The sequence below is a fragment of the Artibeus jamaicensis genome, unplaced genomic scaffold, assembly GCF_021234435.1.
Source record: "Artibeus jamaicensis isolate MK-2021 breed Jamaican fruit bat unplaced genomic scaffold, CSHL_Jam_final contig_402, whole genome shotgun sequence".
Lineage (NCBI taxonomy): Eukaryota > Metazoa > Chordata > Mammalia > Chiroptera > Phyllostomidae > Artibeus > Artibeus jamaicensis.
In genome coordinates, this window is record NW_026521818.1 from 18,831,729 (window position 1) to 18,851,565 (window position 19,837).

The 19,837-nt window shown below is 39.1% G+C and overlaps 1 protein-coding gene and 1 pseudogene across 2 annotated transcripts in view; one reads left to right on the forward strand and one right to left on the reverse strand.

Moving 5' to 3' along the window:
- MEGF10 (multiple EGF like domains 10) overlaps positions 1 to 7,744 on the forward strand; it is a 179,231-nt gene extending 171,487 nt beyond the window's left edge. Inside the window, exons 23-25 of one of the 2 annotated variants that reach the window (XM_037138214.2) lie at positions 3,284 to 3,328; positions 4,201 to 4,407; positions 6,430 to 7,743. In XM_037138214.2, coding sequence (XP_036994109.2) covers positions 3,284 to 3,328; positions 4,201 to 4,407; positions 6,430 to 6,635 — 458 coding nt within the window. In that variant the 3' untranslated portion in view covers positions 6,636 to 7,743. Of the gene's footprint in view, positions 1 to 3,283; positions 3,329 to 4,200; positions 4,408 to 6,429 lie in introns of both variants that reach the window. The other variant, XM_053665335.1, reaches the window with a different exon arrangement.
- A 4,214-nt stretch (positions 7,745 to 11,958) lies between these two features.
- LOC119043966 (Bardet-Biedl syndrome 5 protein homolog) lies at positions 11,959 to 15,709 on the reverse strand (annotated as a pseudogene).
- Between the last annotated feature and the right edge of the window lie 4,128 nt (positions 15,710 to 19,837).

The window sequence follows — 19,837 nt, forward strand, 5'->3', positions numbered from 1 at the left end:
GGGGCATACTTATACTAAAAAACCATTTCTTGTTTCTCTGAAATTTAATTCAACTGTGGCCTCCCTGTGCTTTTATTTGCTAAGTCTGGCCCCCCTAATAGACGAGCCCTTCCATGATATTGTTTTATGGAGGGAAAAGCTGAGAAGCACTGGCAGGTTAACTGGAAGGAAGCAGGTACAGCTCGGTCCCACAGCGGGGCTGCTGATGGCTCCCCCTGTGATCTTTCTGTGAACACCATATGTGTTCAGTGGCCTGAGCCAGATGTGGGGACCAATCCCATGGGCTCTGACGTCCCCTCTTGCTACAGAACTGCAAATGTTTAAGAAGGAAATGAGTATAAATTGTTAATTTTTATTTGTATTCTGTACCAATATTATCAATGGAATGTATATTTCTACACACTCACAGTAAAATGATAAGATACGTATATTCAGCCCTGGCTGGTGTGGCTTAGTGAGTTGGGCATTGTCCCACAAAGCAGAGTCATGGGTTCAATTCCCAGTCAGGGCACATGCCTGGGCTGTGGGTTTGGTCCCCAGTCAGGGTGCATACAAGAGGCCAACAATTGATGTTTCTCTCTCACATCAGTGTTTCTCTCCCTCCCTTCCTCTCTCTCAAAAATAAAGATATACTTATTCACAGTGTACTGATTTACAACATACTTTTTGGTGAGATTATTTAACATGAAGGAGGCTTTGAAAAATACCAAATTACATTAATAATCTAGCTCCCTACATTGATAGTCAGTAAAATACAACAAAATACAACTCCTCAGGGAAAAGTCTGCTTTTTTCCACCTTTACCTACTGTAATGTGTTCTGACTCCAGCACACACCGTCACTGCAGTTGTCACAAATAAACCCCTGCTTTCTGTCTCAGTGAGACGCACTCTGGATCTCCTTGGTTTGTTCTATTCCAAGAACAATTCTGCATTTAATGTCCTTTTAAAATTGCTGCACAGAAAAAAATCTTCTCTTACAAAGAGCAGAGTAAGGCACATGGTAGATGATGGAGTGTGTAGGTGTTTTAAATGATGGGAAGGATGCGGTAATATTGTTGAAAGAGCCCTGAACTTGACAGAAAAGCGCAGAGATCAATTCCTGGTTCTTTGATATGACACTAGGTTAAGCTCCCTCTCAAGACTGATTTGCTCATTGGTAAACTCAGGATAATGATTGTGTTCTGGCTCATTGTCGATTAAACTGAGCATTTGAAAGCACCTGTCCAGGGATTTGGACAGATGGGAGTTTATGGGGAAAGCTACCTGCTCCCTCATTAAAATAGCACCCTGATTGTCAAAGGCAGTGAAGAGAATCCAGCAGGGATGTTTGGTTTCACAGCCCCTACTCTTGTTCCCTAATTTACTCTCCACCCCAGGCTGCTCTCTGTAACCCTTTGGGGAAGGCCCATCACAAGCTGAAGCCAAGATGTATATGTAACAAGACTTTGGCACTCTTTGGAAATGACTAAGGGAATCTGGCAAAGAGTAACGTAGAGTTCCTTAATAGGGAGCTGTCAGAGGCCACAGCCCCTGCCCAACTTTGTTGGGTCCCTTCACAGAGTTTGGGAATCCTCAAGACCACTCTCAGGAGCAGTAACTTGCTGGAAAGACTCACAGGACTCACCAAAAGCTGTTATCCCCATGGTCACAGTGTGTCACAACATACAAATCCCGATTAAACTCAGCCAAGGAAAGAGATATGGGACAGAGTCCGGGAAAGGTCAAAGCATGAAACTTCCAGTCATCCTTTCCCAGTGGAATCATGGAAAGTGCTGACTCTTTCTGGCAACAGTGTGTGGCAATACACATAAAGTATTGCCAACCAGGGAAGCTCACCTCAGCCTTGGTGTCTGGAGTTTTTATGGGGGCTTGTTCACACAGACATGGTTTACTGCCCATGGGGTTGACCTTTAGTCTCCAGCCCTTCTGGAGGTTGAGCTGATACCAGGTGGCCCAACCCCCTCCCCGACCAATCACTTTGTTGGACTATCCAGTGTAGCCCTATGCCCCCAGGTAAACAAAAACACTCTTACGGGGCAGGACATTCCAAGGACTTAGAGATCCCCTCCAGGGAACCAAGGGCAAAGGCCAGACCTCTCTTAGGTAAGGTTAAATCTTCCCTACACATCCTTTTGTTCTGCCTCCCTGTGTAACTCAGTGCCTTTCCCACCAGCTGAGAGTTGGGCTAGACTTTACAACCCAAACCAAAGAAAGTGAGCTTGAGAAAGGAAAATATTCCCATTTCCTGTCCCACAAAGATTGATCCCCCCTTTGTCTACAGATGCGTGCCCCTAACAGGGGAATCGCCACCAGAACGTGAGTTGACCATCCCTCTGAGAAACACACACACAGTTGGTAGGGGCTCATCTCTTCCCCATTCTCATGCTTATTCGAACATTCATTACAAGTCATTACTTACTGTTTTTAACCCAAGTTCGTAAGATTCTCTTCAAAGATAATTAAAAAGGCCATGGAAGGCTTTCAGATAGACTGAAGCTGAGACGCAGTGTGTGTCACGGTAACTGAAACACCATTCGTTTCTGTGGTGCCTCAGAGTTCACCAGGCCTGTACTCATTTCCGAGTGATGACTGCCACAGCCCTGGAGGGCCTGGAAGGCAGGTTTTGTTTTCTTCATCTTAAGATAGGAAAATTGACAATCAGGGAGTCGATCATCTTGCCCAAAGTCATGTGGCTAACAAGCAATGAAATTTAAGTTTTTCATCTCAGTTCCAGTCCTGAGATGTACTTTCTAGTGTGCAACTTGAAGTAAAGTGTACTGATTTGTCTGACCCTCAGTTTCTACCCCGTATTGATCAGCCTTTCCCAAAGTCACAGTAACCGAGCAGGAGAGAATGATATGTGTGTATTTTTAAATTCCGAACACTGGGGCTACTGGCACAAGAAATTTGGCGTCACGGTTTGAAAAGCGGCAGCCTAGGTGGTCGCCCTCAGTGAGAAGGAAGTGGGCGCCCAACCACCTTCCTCTAATACGACCTTGGAATGTTAAGTGGGCTTTCTCTTGCTTTCGGTTATCACTGGGTATTTTTTAAAGATTTTATTTATTTATTTTTAGAGAGAGAGGAAGGGCGGGGGAAAGAGAGGGAGAGAAACATCAATGTGTGGTTGCCTCTTGCGCACCCCCAACTGGGGGCCAGGCCTGCAACCCAGGCATGTGCCCTGTGACTGGGAATTGAACCCTTTGGTTCACAGACTGGCACTTAATCCACTGAGCCACACCAGCCGGGGCTCACTGGGTATTTTTTTCCTTCCTTTAATACAGGTGCTTTTGGACTGGACAGAGGTTATATGGGAAAATCCTTGAAAGGTATGGTTTGAATTTGAGGAAGAAATACATTAATCAAAATACAGTTTAAAAAATATATTTCAGAGGCTGAAATAATTTGCTAAATGAACAAGAGTGGCAATGCAGAAAAATGTAGAATTCGCGTGGTTGTTCCAACAAATCCGTAAACGCATCTGACTGACAGCAAGACCATGGCCACAGGTGGATCTAGTTAAAGCTTAAGTCTATGAAATCTCTATGAGACAGAGGTTTCAGTTTGCTGGGGAAACACTCCTATTTCCTTCAAAAGAAAGATGGCTGATGGAGAAGAAATAGGGGAAGTAGGAAGAGATCAGCATGGTTGCATGTTCACCTGCTCTTCAGGAAGAATTTGAGTAATGACTCCAGATGCCCAGGATGAACCCCTCAGAGCACAGATGCCTTCCTCACCTTGATAACAGAACTTTCTTGGGCTCCTGGGTCCAGCAGTAGGTGATTTCTTGATTGAAGGCTTTCAGAATTTGGAGACTATTAGTAAAAGAGAGTGGAATTCATTTTATTTGAGTGTGATAATCAACATGAAACCAAATTCATGATTTTTACATTGGTACTCACTTTAGAGGACAGCTAAAATTACTTTGTAGCTTCTTAATATGTTTTATACTGATTTTATAGCAAATATGCTCCAAAATAAGTGGAAAACACTTTGTATTATATTCAGTGTATCTAATTTTAGAAAACTAGCTATAAAGAAAAACTGCCCAAGGAATTATCACCAAGAAAAAATAATGTTTTTCAGTACATCTGATACTCATACAAAATAATATTGAATGTAAATTGTAATTGCAAAATAAAATTTAAAAAATAACATTCATGAAATCCCATTTCATTTTTTCTACCATCTCTCTTTACAGAGCTGGGAAAGAATTCTGAGTATAATTCAAGTAACTGCTCCCTAAGCAGTTCTGAAAACCCGTATGCCACAATTAAAGACCCACCTGTGCTTATCCCCAAAAACTCCGAGTGCGGCTATGTGGAGATGAAGTCTCCGGCACGGCGAGACTCTCCGTATGCGGAGATCAATAGCTCCACTTCAGCCAACAAGAATGTCTATGAAGTTGGTAAGTTCTCCTAGCCAAAGGAAGAACCTCTAGACTTCTTTTTTTTTAAAAAAAAAAAAAAACAGCTTCAAAGTCTTTGAAAATAAAATAACATTTCACATAAATCTTATGATCAATAATGGCCCATATTTTTTTCTTTTTTTTAAAAATTTTTTTATTGATTATGCTGTTACAGTTGTTCTATTCCCCCCTTCATTCCCCTCCACCCTACCCCCCTGTCCCCACCATTACCCCCCCTTTAGTTTATGACCATGTGTCTCAAGTCCTTTAGATTCTATATTTCCCATGCTATTCTTGCCCCCCTTCTATTTTCTATCTACTGTCTATGCTACTTATTTTCTGTACCTTCTCCCCCCTTCTCCTCCTCTCATTCCCCTGTTGCTAACCCTCCTTGAGATCTTCATTTCTATGTTTCTACTCCTGATCTAGTTGTCCTTTTAGTTTGCTTTTGTTTTAGGTGTGGTTGTTAATAACTGTGAGTTTGCTGTCCTTTCACTGTTCATGTTTCTTTAACTTCTTTTTCTTAGATAAGTCCCTTTAACATTTCATATAATAAGGGCTTGGTGATGATGAACTCCTTGAATTTGATCTGATCTGAGAAGCACTTTATCTGTCCTTCCATTCTAAATGAAAGTTTTGCTGGATAGAGCAATCTTGGTTGTAGGTCTTTGGATTTCATGACTTGGAATACCTTTTTCCAGCCCCTTCTTGCCTGTAAGGTCTCTTTTGAGAAATCCGCTGACAGTCTGATGGGGACTCCTTTGTAGGTGACTGTCCCCTTAGCTCTTGCTGCTTCAGAGAGTACCAAAGAAGTTGGACCCAAGAAGGAACACACCAAGGCACATCATAATTACATTGCCAAAATTAAAATGAAGGAGAGAATCCATATTTTTAATGTAAGCTGTGTTTACTGTGGTTATAGTAATTGGTATCAAGTGAATTATTCAGGACAACACCATTTCAAGCATTTAAAGGAAGTTTTCTTATCTCCCATGGCCACCCAGCCTTTCTTTTGCAGCCGTAGTGAGTATTTTAGCCGCACGTGGGCTAGCATGTGCACCGTGTTAGCTAATATGTTGCCTTGGCCAAAACAAATGGTGCCACAGATTAAACAGGTGTTTCCAATTCCTGGCCACATTCATTATACTCATAATGCTTTTAGCATGATTGAAGCAATTTACTTTTAAATTTGTCTAATATATTGATAAGAGTCTAAGATGTGAATGTGACACAACTGAATAAGAATTCAATTTAAAATTAGAGGTATTTTGATTGCTCCTTGCCAGTACAATTTGGGGAAAGTTGAAATAAGCAGAGCTATCAGTGACTGGATAATGGGGCTATATATTTTAACCATTGTTACTCTCTATCTCTGTATCAGTATTTATGATTTAAATTTTAAAAAATTCTCTACTACTTGCAAATGAAGTGACTAATTTGAATCTAGTAACTAGTAATTCATTTTATGCTATAGACATGTCACTGAAGACATAGAAGTATTTTACAAGTTTTAAGACAGCTTTTTAAAATGGAAGGCATAGGGAACTAAATGTTATAGAAAAGTCAGTAACAAGTCCCCTTTTTGAACTGTCCCATAAATTCATTACAGTAAGTACGGAACTGGACTGAGAGCCTGAGTTTTAATATTATAAATTTGTGTTTCCTGAATTGAGATAACCTCTAAGGATCTCAGTCTTCTTATATGTAGAGTAAGATGTTTGCACTAGATTATTTTCAGGGTTTTTCAGACAGTGGTTCACATCCAGGGTTTCTGTGTATTCCTTTGATGTCTTCACCCCAGCCGTACCCAGTGGTATTTGTATTCCAGCCAGTGGTGTTTGTTCTGAACACCATTTGTGGCACCAGTGAGTCTGCTCACAACAGAGTAGTGATTACTTTTAAAAATATTTTCTTATATTTTTGTAAGAAACTTCTCCTGTATGTTTGATATTTGCAAGCAATGCCATATTCTATTAAATGTTTTTAATTGCTGATAAATTAATGTGTCCCTGGTTGTCACAGAACCTACCGTGAGTGTTGTCCAAGGAATATTCAGCAATAATGGGCATCTCATCCAGGGTCCATATGATCTTCCAAAGAACAGTCACATCCCTTGCCATTATGACCTGCTGCCAGTCCGAGACAGTTCATCCTCCCCCATGCAAGAGGACACAGGCAGCAGCAGCAGCAGCAGCAGCACCACCACCACCACCACCAGCAGGGAATGACACCAAAGGACCCCTCGGTAGCCACTGGAACTCCTTCCAGAACTGCAATTCAGTTCTTCTCCATCCTAAAGTTTGCCACCTTACATGAATGTTAATCCACTTGGTAGGCAATTGCTGGACATAAACCAGAAAGCTCAAAACTGAGGCTGACCAATTATAGGCTTTTTGTACAGATGGCTTGGAAGGAGATGTCAGTGTGATTTTTTCCATTCTTGTTAGTTTAGAACTGCACCCATGAAGTATGACTTACTGTAAAATCTTGGCTATGAGCATGAACTTGCAGAACTCCTTCAAAGACATGGGTTGCAGTGGACATTGCTTGAATGCTAAAGTTGAAATGTTTTCTTTCTCATTTGCATTGTAGATCTGTACCTTGCATTGTGCAGTTTACCACAAAATTTATTGTGAATCACTAAACATGTAGGAGAAATGGGGCATATTATCAAGCCCCAATTATTTGTCTATTTCTTTTCAGCTGGACTCAGAGTTGTAGGGATAATATAAACCCAGGAGGAAAAATTCTCTCAAGTGGCATAACTGCATAGACTGAATGAACTCTAGAAGTGGATAGAAAATTTAAATATGGACATTTTAGACTTTTTTTTAGAATGAAGAATGTACAATTAGATTATTTTAGAAATACTGGAATTTTTATAGGAATCATTATGTACCAGACAGAGGTCACTTTTCTCTCTGTTTGACCATCGGCCCACTTTAGACCCACGCCATTGTTCTGATCACTGTCCCATCAAACACACCACTGAGATCCATAGCATATCAGTAATTATTTCATAAATATGGAAATGAAATGATTTTATTTTTGACAGCCTGGATTGAATGAGTGTATAATGATTGGAAAAAGTTGTACATTTTAAGTGTAAGGAGACACCTAAGTTTTATAAGCCATTAGTAATACGTGCTGTAATATAGAATTAGCAGAAAGTTTTTATTAATTTTCCCCTAGAAGTGACTGAAATATTTTTATGCATATTTGAGAAAAGGGCACTTTTCTTTTATTAATTGTTGATTTAGAGAAAGTATGCTTAAGCTGGTCTTTTGCATTGCTAATATGACATGTACCCCATTTTTCTTTAATTTGTATTTTCATTTTTAAGTTGTATATTCTATGTTTTGTAGTGTTTGAATTGTTAATGAAAAATATTATATGTTTGTTGTTTCTTTCATTATTGCCACTTATCTTTCTGCTTGATAAAAATGCATTCTTTTTTTTTTCTTTTGGAGGAAGGAGATGGACATCTATAAATCAAATATATTATAATTGGTCCTCACTAAAATAGTACAGAAACCACAGGTGAATGACACAATTGAAATAGAAAAGCTTTTTAGTATTCTCAAATGGAGTTCTTTGATCTGTGGGGTTTGAGTCTTGGTTTAACCAAGGAGGAGGGGAGTAGGAAGCTATTGTTACTGACTACCACAAACCAAGTGCCTCAAACTGAAAATATGTTCACCTTCATTAAGGTCATCATACAATTGGCCGTCCAAACTGGGACCCTTCTGAGAGTAAATGAGGGCATTATAATAATTACCCTGCAGTGGGCGTTAATCCGGACTGCTCCAGGAAGACCAGAGCAAATGCTCATCTTGTGCGTACTTACCAGGCGGTAACGTTTTCACGGCAGGTCAGTCGTCTCATGAGAACGACGGTGGGAGGGCTGAAAGACGAAGCAACGTCATAAGAAAACAGATGTCCTCCATCTTTTAAAGACACTCTGTGTGGTCCTGTCTCAGTAAGTCAATTAAAAATATATATTGTACACCCATTCTGCCGGTAGTATGGCATTGTCCCTGCCAGTTACCAAGCGGGGATGTCCAGTGACTTCATGTCACACACGTGCACCTGCGATGGTGGTTTGCTCAGGTGGATGACAGAACAAATACTGAGAGTATTCACTCCTTTGACATCTATTTCACTTAGGGAGCCCCAAAGTTAATTCAGGAAAATGTGGGATTGCCTGGAACACACCTTGGAAATAATTGATTTATTCCAACAGTTAACCACTGCCTGACTCTTCCTCTTGGAAGAGTCATGTGTTAGTCAATAGCCCTAAACAGTCCTGTTTGGTAAGAAAAAAGGACATTTTCCCCTTCTTTTTTAAGGATCATCTCTTCAGCTCTCCATGGTAAATTCGTTTCCCCATTACTCCCTAGAGATAAGTAAAAGAAAAAAAAAACCCCACCTATTTCTTTTTTCATTCCACTACAAGGAGGAAGAGAGGGACGGAGGGAGGGAAGGAAGGGCAACAGCAAGTTAAGCATAAAACCTGGACAGCAGATACAGTCTCCCAAATGGCACTGCCACCCCTTCCTGAGTGTTCTTGCTGATAAGTCAATTGCTCAGGATGGCTACTGTCCTGAGCAAGGGGTTCTTGCCGATCGGGGTTCACTCAGGACTTTTCAAACATCAGAACACAGCATTTTGGATATTGTAAAACTACATGTTATGTTTGGAGAGATCTAAGTTGAGAAGTCAAAATTTTCTAGATATTCTTGGTATACTACTAGGTCTGTCCGGGAAAAGTACAGCCATTGTTAACACAATGAGAATGGTTTGCACGACATTGATGTAACCTGGCAGCCAAGGAGAGTGGACTGGAATGTACATATGTGAACAATGATGACTTCACTGTACTAGTCAGTGGTGGGTGTAGACTCTGTGGAGTGAGCTTGTGTACTGTGTAGCCATTGTATTTAAAATGACTGAGCGAGTAGAGTGACAAATCTGCATCATTTTTTGCAATAACCTTGAATATTTCTCCATGGAAACTGTTAGATGACTCGGAAGGCTTTCAGGGACAACACACACAATGAGTGTAGCACAGATAAAAGTGTGGCAATCTTTCAAAGATGCTCAAGAAATCTGTTGAAAGTGACCATGTACTGAAAGGCCTACCACAGGCAGGACACCTGAGAATGTTGAACATGTATGGGCTGCAATCAATAAAGATCAGAGACTGACAGTGTGAGAATTAGAAGCTGATCTGGGGAGTCCAAAAACTACTGTGTCTGAGATTTTGACACAGGATCTTGGCATGAAATGTGTTGCAGCAAAATTCATTCCATGGCTTCTGCTATCAGAGCAAAAGAAACATCGTGCTGCAGTTGTTAATGACTAGATTCAAATCACTACCAGTGGACCAGATTTCCCCAAGAAGGTCATAACTGGAGATGAATTGTGGATCTACAGCTATGATGAGGAATCCAAGGCCCAGTTGTTTCAATGCAAATCACCTGGTTCTCCACTTCCAAAGAAGGCACAGCAAAGGCACAGGAAAATCAAGACCATGTTAACTGTGTTTTTTGACTGGGAAGGTGTTGTCCACCATGAGTACACCCCTCCAGGCCAAACACTTAATAAGGAGTACTACCTCCATGTTCTTTGTTGGTTAAGAGATGTAATAAGACAAAAAAAAAAAAAAACAGTCGCAGCTATGGGCAACTGGCGATTGGCAGCTTCATCATGACAGGATACCCAGAAGAGTTTTTTGGTGAAACGTCAAATCACCCAGGTGACTCAGCCCCACTACAGCCTAAATTTGGTACCCTACGACTTCTGGCTTTTACCCAAGGTAAAATCACCTTTGAAAGGGAAGAGATTTCAAAATGTCAATGAGACTCAAGAAAATACAACAGGGCAGCTGATGGTGATTGGGCAAACTGTGTGAAGTCCCAAGGTGCCTAGTCTGAAGGGGACTGAGTCATCAGTGTCCTATGTGTAATGTTTCTTGTGTCTTATATCTTCCTCAATAAATGTCTCTATTTTTCATATTACATGGCTGGATACCTTCCAGACAGACCTTGTAGAGTTGGTTAAAGAAAGAAATACTTTAGTCAGAATGAGAATTAAAGAACAGTAAAAAGGACCTGGCAAGTTTCCTCCCTGAAATTATGATCTCTAGGAATGGTTCCAAATACACCAAACGTACTTTAATGATGATATAATTCTTCATACGCAGTGAGTCTATTCTCATGATTTTTGAACCCCTATTAATTTGGGATCCTAAAAATAATTTTCTATGTCCTACAGTGCTCAAAGCAGTGAGTGGTCTTGATGTTGCCTGGCCTAAGCCATTGTATAGGAGTGTTTACAAAATCATCGTTCTTCCCCTAGTGGTTGATGTTTCAGAAAACATGTTAAACTAGTATTTGCTTTTATATATAAACACATCAGAACTGGCCCAAAAGATAGCTCACAGGTTTGCTTTAATTAGAGAATGTTATTTTTAGTTAATTATATGATAAGGAATATTTCATAGTTATTTACCATGCTTGATATAAATTCCTCTCCCATGGTATAAGAGTAATATTAACAGAAAGTTTAAAGTGCTTAGCACTATCTCTATGAAAAATTATGTTCACAAATTTTCAGAAAACCAGAATAGAATTTTATAATACACTGTTATAACCTGTTCCGAACAAATCTGTTAACATAATGATTCTGTGTTGTGAGAAATACAGACAACTTCATGAAGATATGATCAACTGGACTCCAAAAGCCACAGTAGTGATTAAATTATTGGGATTTTAAAACCATAAATATTGCAAAAATCTCATAAAAGTATCACTATCATTTAGAATTCATGTTGGTATTAGACATATGCTTACCTTTAAAATAAGATTAAGTAATAAAAATGAGTTTTAAGGCTTTTTTAAGTCAATAAATGAACTATTTATTTACAAATTATTTTAAATTACTTACAAATACACTTACAAAATAAGTGTACTTTTGCTGAAGTGATATTGAAATTATTTACAAAACAGTGCCCAAAACTTAACATAGGGGTTGATATATTTCATAGTTAGTTATAATCTTTAGTTTTTAAAGAAATGATCACCAAAAATGACAAATTTAAGGGCTGTTGTTTATATTAGCACTGGCTTACATTTGGAGCTATATAATATATTTAATGTAGATTTTTATAATTTAAAAACTAATTTGATTACTTCATAAGAATAGTCCTAATCTTTTCAATAATGCTTTCAAAACATTAAATGGTACTGCATAAATTATTAATTATACCCAACATGATATAGTAATTTAAGATCTGCACACTAATAATTGACAAGTATTAGCTATAAAATAAACATATTTACAAAACAGATACATTTTGATTATAATTTTAAATATAATTTCTTAAAAACTGACAGTAAAATCTTAGATAAATAAGTTTTGTTTAATCTTTTAAAAATTCTTTCTTAAAAGCTCTTTCAGTAAATATAAAAACTATTTTATACTTTGTAGCAGGCACTAGTATCTTTAATCTTGAGATATCTTTAAATAAAAATCCAGCTCAACTCCAGATCAACTCATCACTTCCCGAAGTCCATGTAGGGTGAATCTCTCCTTTGATTTCTCTATTGCAAACCCCAGTTCTGATAATACAGGTTCATAACTGTACCGCTTATTGCCATCAGCAAAATAAGCCATAAAATCATCTGTGTGCTCATCAGAGTCTAATTCTACATCATCTGATATTCATGCAACTTTCAGAACTTCAAGGGGCTGTGACTTTCCTTCCATCTCATAACCCACTTCCAAATCAGGACTGGTAGAATAGACTTTGGGAAGTAGATGGATTTCCTCAACTAATGCTTGTAGTTTTTCCACGTGGTCTATTTTAAAGTGAAGAACATATCCTCCACTGTGCTGAGAGCTTCCAGTAACTAGAGCTAAACCAAGTTTTGAATCTCTAAATTTGATTGGAGGAATTTGCAGATACGGTACACTGACATTAAAACTCATTCATATTTGCATGCCACACAATCCTCACACTGGTAATAAAAAGGGTTCATAAATTTCCCTAATCACTGAATAAATTCCATACTCCACTGACTTTATAATATACATGTTCTTCTGGTATTAATTTTAGTTGCTTCTTTTGAATTAGTGCACTTCTATATTTAAAATCACAATACATGTTAGTAGTTTCACATGCTCTGTGTACTATAGTCACCAAGTTTGTAAACATAAACTCAAAACAAATGCTATTTCACTTTGTTAGTATGTAAAGAGCTTCAGTTGGTCCTTGTAATTTTGAGTTATCAGCTCAGGTTGCAATATTCAATATAAGGTTGTAACCAATAGAAAGACTGACTCTGGGTAATGCCAAAGAGTGCCAATGAATTCTTAAATTGGTTACTAGGAGTCCACCTGTGTTTCCATCATTTCCTTTGGTTCTTCCACTGAATCTAAACAGTAAGGACTTCTCCAGGCCTTGTTGTCATGTGTGGCATGGACATGTCACAGTGGACACTCTGGTTCCCCCAAAGCACTTCCAGCACCGACGTGGTCACTGAGGTCTGCGCTGCCTCCTCTCCACAGAGGGGGAACTGAGGTCACGTTTTTTAAAATAATGAATTTTCTATCTCTGGCTCATGCCTTTATTGTTCCAAATGAATGCATAGGCTTTATGTCATGGAAGCGTGTATAGATATGCAAGTGTGAATCACAAGCTGTGGAGGGGCACTTGTTCATCAACTGAAGATGGACGGCAGACCGCCCGCCCTTTAGGGTCCGCTTGAAACTGGTGTTCGGACACTGGGTCTGCTTCTTCAAGTTTAGCATTTTGTCCAGGCTTCATTTTGATATGAAAAAATCATAATGTATTTTAAAAAGGAAAATAAATTAAAATACATTAAGTTTTCTTGATTATAGCCAAGAAAAAAATGCTGTTGGTGTTCAAATATCTCATTTCCAAAGATAAGAAACTTTCGTCAGTATTAGCCTACATCGTCATTTATATCATCAGTTATAGATTAATGCAATAATTTTTTAATAAAAATTTTAAATAGTGTTTATTTCCATGTTTCATTCTATTATTAATTAAATGAAAGAAATAACTTATGTTCCTACTGGAAAAATTAATTTTTTTCCTTATGTGTGGCCCCATAGCACTTTATATATACATTAGAGAGCAACAATATTTTATTACATTTAATTGCTTGCGTATCTGCTTTCCCTTCAGACTTCTTGTTCTTTAAGGGCAGAGGCAACATTTTATTTCTATTTGGATCCCTGGAGCCCAGGTTAGTGGCTGATAGTCAGGTCTTCTGTACACAGTTTTGGGTTATCTTATGTGCATTTGCTTTTTAAATCTCAGTGGCCTATGAATGTTTTCTTTTCTAATTAACACACTTTTGAAACGTTCACTTCACAGAACAGTGTTCTAGGTATCAAACACGAATAAAACATTGCCTCTTCTCTCAGTAGCTGTTCATTGACTGAGTGCCTGAGTGGCAAACACAGTTGAAGAGGCAGAGAAATAGAAGACGTGGGCTATTTTCAAGTAGATCATCATTATTATTTATTAGAGAAATAAAGCATCTTACTAGCTGTGTGAGTTTTGTTAGTTACTTGACTTCTCAGGGCCTTGGTGTCTGTATTGTATTATGCTGGAAATAATAGCAGCTATTTCAAGGGGTTTTGTGAGAATTTAATAACTTGATACACACAAAACACATCAGTGCCTGATGTAGATAGCTGGTAAATGTTAGCTATGTAACTCTTATGAAAAATTAGCTAATAATATGACCTGTTTTGCAATAACCAGATGAATGATGAGGCTGGTAAATCAGAAGTGAGCATTAAATGAATATTGTAAAACCTTCATGTCCATGTGACTATATCATAATCTATTTTTGTGTTATAAAAATTCCATACATATTTTATTTCTGGAGTAGTAATTTAGGAAAACAATAATAATACGATTTTGTCTTCCAGTAATATGTTATCCTCCTAAGAATCATGAATGCTTTTAAAATGTTGGGATGTGCGACTCTGGGAAGAGGGAGGCCCAGCCTTGCATCCCCGTCTGGGCAAATACAGCTCTCCAGAAAATGTCAAAGGCTGACCTTGGCAACCTGGAGAGGTTCCACACACAGACAGCAAGTCCTTGAAAGAAGGCGCAGGTAGGGGCGAAATGTAGCAGGGAGTTGCTAGGGGCACTGTGGGGAGGGTGTATGGGGAGAGGCACAGAGTCAGAGAAAGCGAAGAATGTCTCTGCTGTTTGTTTTTGCAGTAATGAGAGAGGCTGACTGTCCCTTGAGGGGTGGCATCTCAGAGGGGGTAGTTTCCATGTTGGGCTACGATCAGACTTTCCCTGCTCGGATGTGTATACTGAGAGACCTCTGCCACTTACATGAGCAAAGGGGCAATGAGGACCACTGGCTGGCCGCTGCAGGAAAAATCCCTATTCTCACTGTCAATACATAAGAAAGAACCAGAGAGATCCACAGAAGTGTTGAAAACTGGCATGAATTGGCAGAACCACTTGAGGGTAACAGCAGCTCAGGTAGAAGGAAAAGCTAAATTGGAAAACTACAATAAACCTCTATCATGGAGTTGGAAGAGGAAGAAAACCTAGACAAAATATGATTAAAATTCTTTGAGGGATATAATTAGGGCCAGGAAGAGTTTCCTGGAACTGAAAAACAATGATTTCCCAACCTGAAAAACACTGATAGAGGAAAGTGGAAACAAAATGAGTCAGGTAACTGCTGAGACTGAATACTTGTATTGAAAGGTGAAGTGCAATCAAAAGTAAAATCCCAAAAGTAGTAATTATGGGTGAGAAAAACCGGAAAGGCTGATCCAGAAGGAGAACAAAAGAAACTATGGAGACATAGCGATCGAATAAATAATGAAAGAAAATGCTCCTAAACCATGCCCTTCCCTAACATGAGTCCTTCAGATTCTCCAGTTGTTCAGACAGGGAGGGGCCTGCTGGGTACGTGAACCAGAAGTAATGAAACAGTATGAACAGACACAGCCTGGTCAAAATGCTGAACTCTAAGGGTAGAAAAATAAACTTAAAATGATACTGGCAGAATTGACAGACTGTTCCAAACATAAGATAATTAGATTGAATAGAAGAAGTATAGGGTGGGAAAGGGCAAGACTACCTGACAAATCGGTTGCGTGGCTGCCCGCTGTGCTCCTGCTGCAGCAGCTGCCCCTCCTCCCAGGACAGCTGGCTACTGGACAGCCATCGGTAACTAGCCCCCATTCCATGCTGCCTGAAATCTCTGACCCAATCAGCACAACCAGGAGGCATTGGGGCGACAGGAGGGAGAGAAGAAGCCTATGTGAAAGACAGGCATAGGATAAGCCACAGATCCCAAAGCACCAATTTATCTTTATTATTATTATTATTATTATTATTATTAATTGAATTGCTATCAAGGAATCAGCAAAAGTGTGATCAGAATTAGAAGCCTTGAAGAGCAGTCAAGATTAGACCATAATCTGACTCCATATTAGCTGATGGCCTGCACTTCTTTACTGATGATAAAGCAATAGAAAAACCCACCCATGCCACAAAGTGGCTGTTCTGCCCTGGTATATGTGATGATTGACATATGATAGAGTAATGAAACAAGAGATCTTATAAATACCTAAAAGTGGAACTTGAAGTCCATTAATTACTTGTAAGCTCTACTAAAGACTCCATAAAACATAATATGTGCTGAACTAATGCTTGGGTCTTTCTATTTTCTAGGCTGCTACCTAAGTATGCAGGCTAGTTTCACTTTAGCTGCATCTTGGACATTAGGACAATTAGGGGAACAGCCAGGAACACTGTCCTCTCTGAAGGTCCAGTCTTCATCAGGGATTTGAGATACTGCTTCCCAAGTGTTTAGAATAGAATTTTAGATGCCATACTGAGCTAAGGTAAAGAACTCAGTGTAAATGAAAGCCACATTTTGTTGACACAGTAGTTATTACATATTGTATGCAGGTTTGGGGGCTTAATGGTGGCTTCCATTCTTGAGTTCTACCAACCATTTCACAGCACAGAGGACTATGAAGAAAGCAGAGCCAGTATTTGTCATTACGTTCCAATGTTTGGAGTCCTGTTGTAAGACCGATTTTATAGTTATTACCTATTTCACAGGAAATGATGGTAAACCTGGTTTGACAGCAATATATTTTCACACTATATAATAATTTAATCAGTATATCAACATGCAAATGTAGAAAAAGCCTAAATGATTAATTATTTGGCTTCAGATTAAATATCTAAATCTTATGTGTAACAATAAAGAAGAGGGAGGTGGGGATTGGTGGGGAGGTAAATGCAGACAACTGTACTTGAACAACAATAAGATAATTTTTTTAAAAAGAAGAGAGTTTTAGTTTTTTATGCACCCTGATGTTTAGATAATATTACAGATTATCTAAAACTGGATGAAATTTAATAATTCAAGATAATGCTTGAGTCATACACATCTAAATATACAAAAACTTTTTATTTTTCACACCTATTACACTTTGAGGAGAAGTACAAAAGGGACACTGATGTTTTTACAGAAAAAATTTAAAAGTGTAAATATCCCTATGTCTTGCCTACACATTCATGGAATTCTAGTTATTATCATCCTTAAAAACTTGCTATCACCCAAAAATATTGGGAGATATTTTTTTTTAAATAAATAGTTCTGGAACTAAGAAACTAGTACAGATAATTCAGATAATTCTGCTTTCACTGTGTTCGTCGGAATATCTATTGGTTCTGGTGCTGGTGGAAAATGGAAATGAAGTCAATCGAAAGTGGTGGCTGTGTTAGTTCGTATGCAGTTTTTCTGAGTCAGGGGGAGCTGGAATAGTGGGAGTTCAAGTACTGGCGTAGTGTTCAAAAGGAAAAGGCAAAGCTCTAATCTTGGCTGCTGCTCAATCACCACTTCTTGAGGAAGGCGTTTCCTGACCACCTCTATAGGATAGAGTTACCGTCCCATCTGCTATGACCCTGCTTGTCTTCTTCAGGCATAGTATCTGGAGATATTGTATTTACCCCTTTTGTTTATTTATTATTTGTTTGTCTTTCCAAATAGAATGTAAGCTCCATGAAGGTAAAAATTTTTTTGTGTATCGTTCACTGCTGTGTTACCAGAAACACTCCATAGTATCTGGCACATGCCAGGGTTTGGGTAAATATTGATTGATTATTTGTTGAATGAATAAATGAATGAATGACTAATGGCTTCTGCCAACTTTGGCAATGGCAGTTTGGCTTTGTTCTTCCTCAGCATTCTTCGTAGGTGACTTGGAAGTGTTGCTCCTTCTGTCCCATCCTACAATTGCAATAATTCATGGTGAGAGCTACAAGTTCAGGAAACTGGCAACCTAAAGGAATATAGGATAACAAAAGCTTGCCTGTCTGGCAAAATATTTTCTTCTTTCACTTCAAAGCTCATGTGAGTTTTCTGATACTTTAACAATAAAGCAGGGAGCCCTGGCTCCAGAGGTGTTGAATGTTGAGTATTTCCAGTGTATTTTTCAGTAGATATTGCTAGGGAATGCATTTTAACTGGAAACATTCCACTCAACATCACTCCCTCTTTGCTCCCATGAGCCCTGCATTACAGCCAAGTTGGACTAGTTGCCGGTCTTCACTCTCCTTCTAGTCCCCACCATCTCCTTCCCTGTGCTGCCCCCTCTCTGCCTTTGTCCCTGCAGCTACTCCCATAACGTGCGCACCAAGGTCATGCTTTCCCCAGACTGCTCTCAGTCAGCGATTGAGTGCTAGGGGGAAAGTAAGGAAAACCCTTTTCTGCAAAACGAGGGACTCCTTTGGCAGGTGTCTTTGGCTCAAAGACTCCTGTGGGCCTGACCTAGACTTCCTTAGAATGGCACTTGCAGTTGAAGACTCTTCTCTTTCTCTTTTTCCTCACAGTTACCAGACTGGCATCAGGCTACAGAGAACATATGACCCAGGGGCACTGAGGTAAAAATATACCTTGCAGAATCAGCTCTGTGGAAGCACCTGTGTGGTCAGCTTTAAGGTGGCACTCTGGTTCTCTCACAGAAGTCCAAGGCCCTGTCCTTTCATTAGTTTCAGCCTTGTGACCCCAGCAGTGTGTGGGGTCAATGTTTAACCATCAGCTCTCTGAAAAAACATCGAATAGCCCTGACCTATAGCATTTTCCCATTTCCACGACGTACATACCCCTACCAGGGCCGATTCGAAGCCACAAACATGATGTCACTGGGTGTGGATTGGAAACAGATGCCCAGTAGCACACCTTTATAGAGCATCTTCCGGATGCAGACACAGTAAGTGTAAAAGCACCAAGGGCATAACTAATAGGTAGTTAACATCATTAAAATGGCTGAATTTTAAGTATTACTTTTTAAGCTGTAACTTACTGAATTATAAATTTATATACCTTAATTTTAGTATGGCTGTGCCTAACAAGCTTCCTAGCTCACAAGACTCCTGAAAAGTTAACAGTTGGCTGGCTCCCGACAAGCCCCTGCCTTCAGCACATCCCTGAGTTACCACAGCACTGGGGTGACTGCCCCAGCAGGGGGCCAGATCCCCAAACCCTAACATCAGTTCACACAAGGAGAGCAGGGTACATTTTCTCCTCTCTTTTAGTTTTACATCCACAAGAACTGAGGGCCATTAAACTTATACATTCAAATAAGCATTTATTTACTGAAAATACCATGAGCTGTGTCTTTTCAAATGTAAAGATTTCCAGTATACTCATTTTACCAGAAAAAAAAATAGAGGAACTGGATTCCTTCTTTTTTAAAATCTCAGACTAATTTGGCCATGGAGTCTTCCTCATGAGGGATTTTTCTGCAAAGCATTTAATTGAAAGATGACTTTATTCAAGGGTCCTGGGCTTCTTATAATATATAAACTCTTAGCATGGCAATTTATTAATGGATTGACATTTAGGAAAAAACACACATGCACAAAGCTATTTAATGATGCTGTTGTTCATACATATACACAGAGTTCCTTCACTTTGCCACAGAACCCACTGGACATTTTTTCCAGGGTGGATGTCCAACTGTCAGTGACCATTAAAAATGGATGACTCTGTTATAAGAACCGGATCGACTGTTTTCTTCATAGTGCGCTAGTTTTAAAAAGATTCACTTTCATATTTCTATTCACTAAATAGCTGGGCATTGATAAAAGCAACGGCTGTCCTTTGGGCTTGAATAATGGCAGCAAATTTATTTTTTAAAAGTCCTGAATATTTTATTTGTACTGCAGGTAGATTTTATTTCTGACAGAAAGTAAACTAGTGTTGAGTCCCCACACAAACATAATTTTAAAACACCAGAATGTAAGGCAGGAATTTTCTTACATGTCTGAGATGTTAAAAGAAGTTCTTGACAGCTTAAGCTGAAATGTGGATCTCTAGAAAGAATGTATTATTTAAAA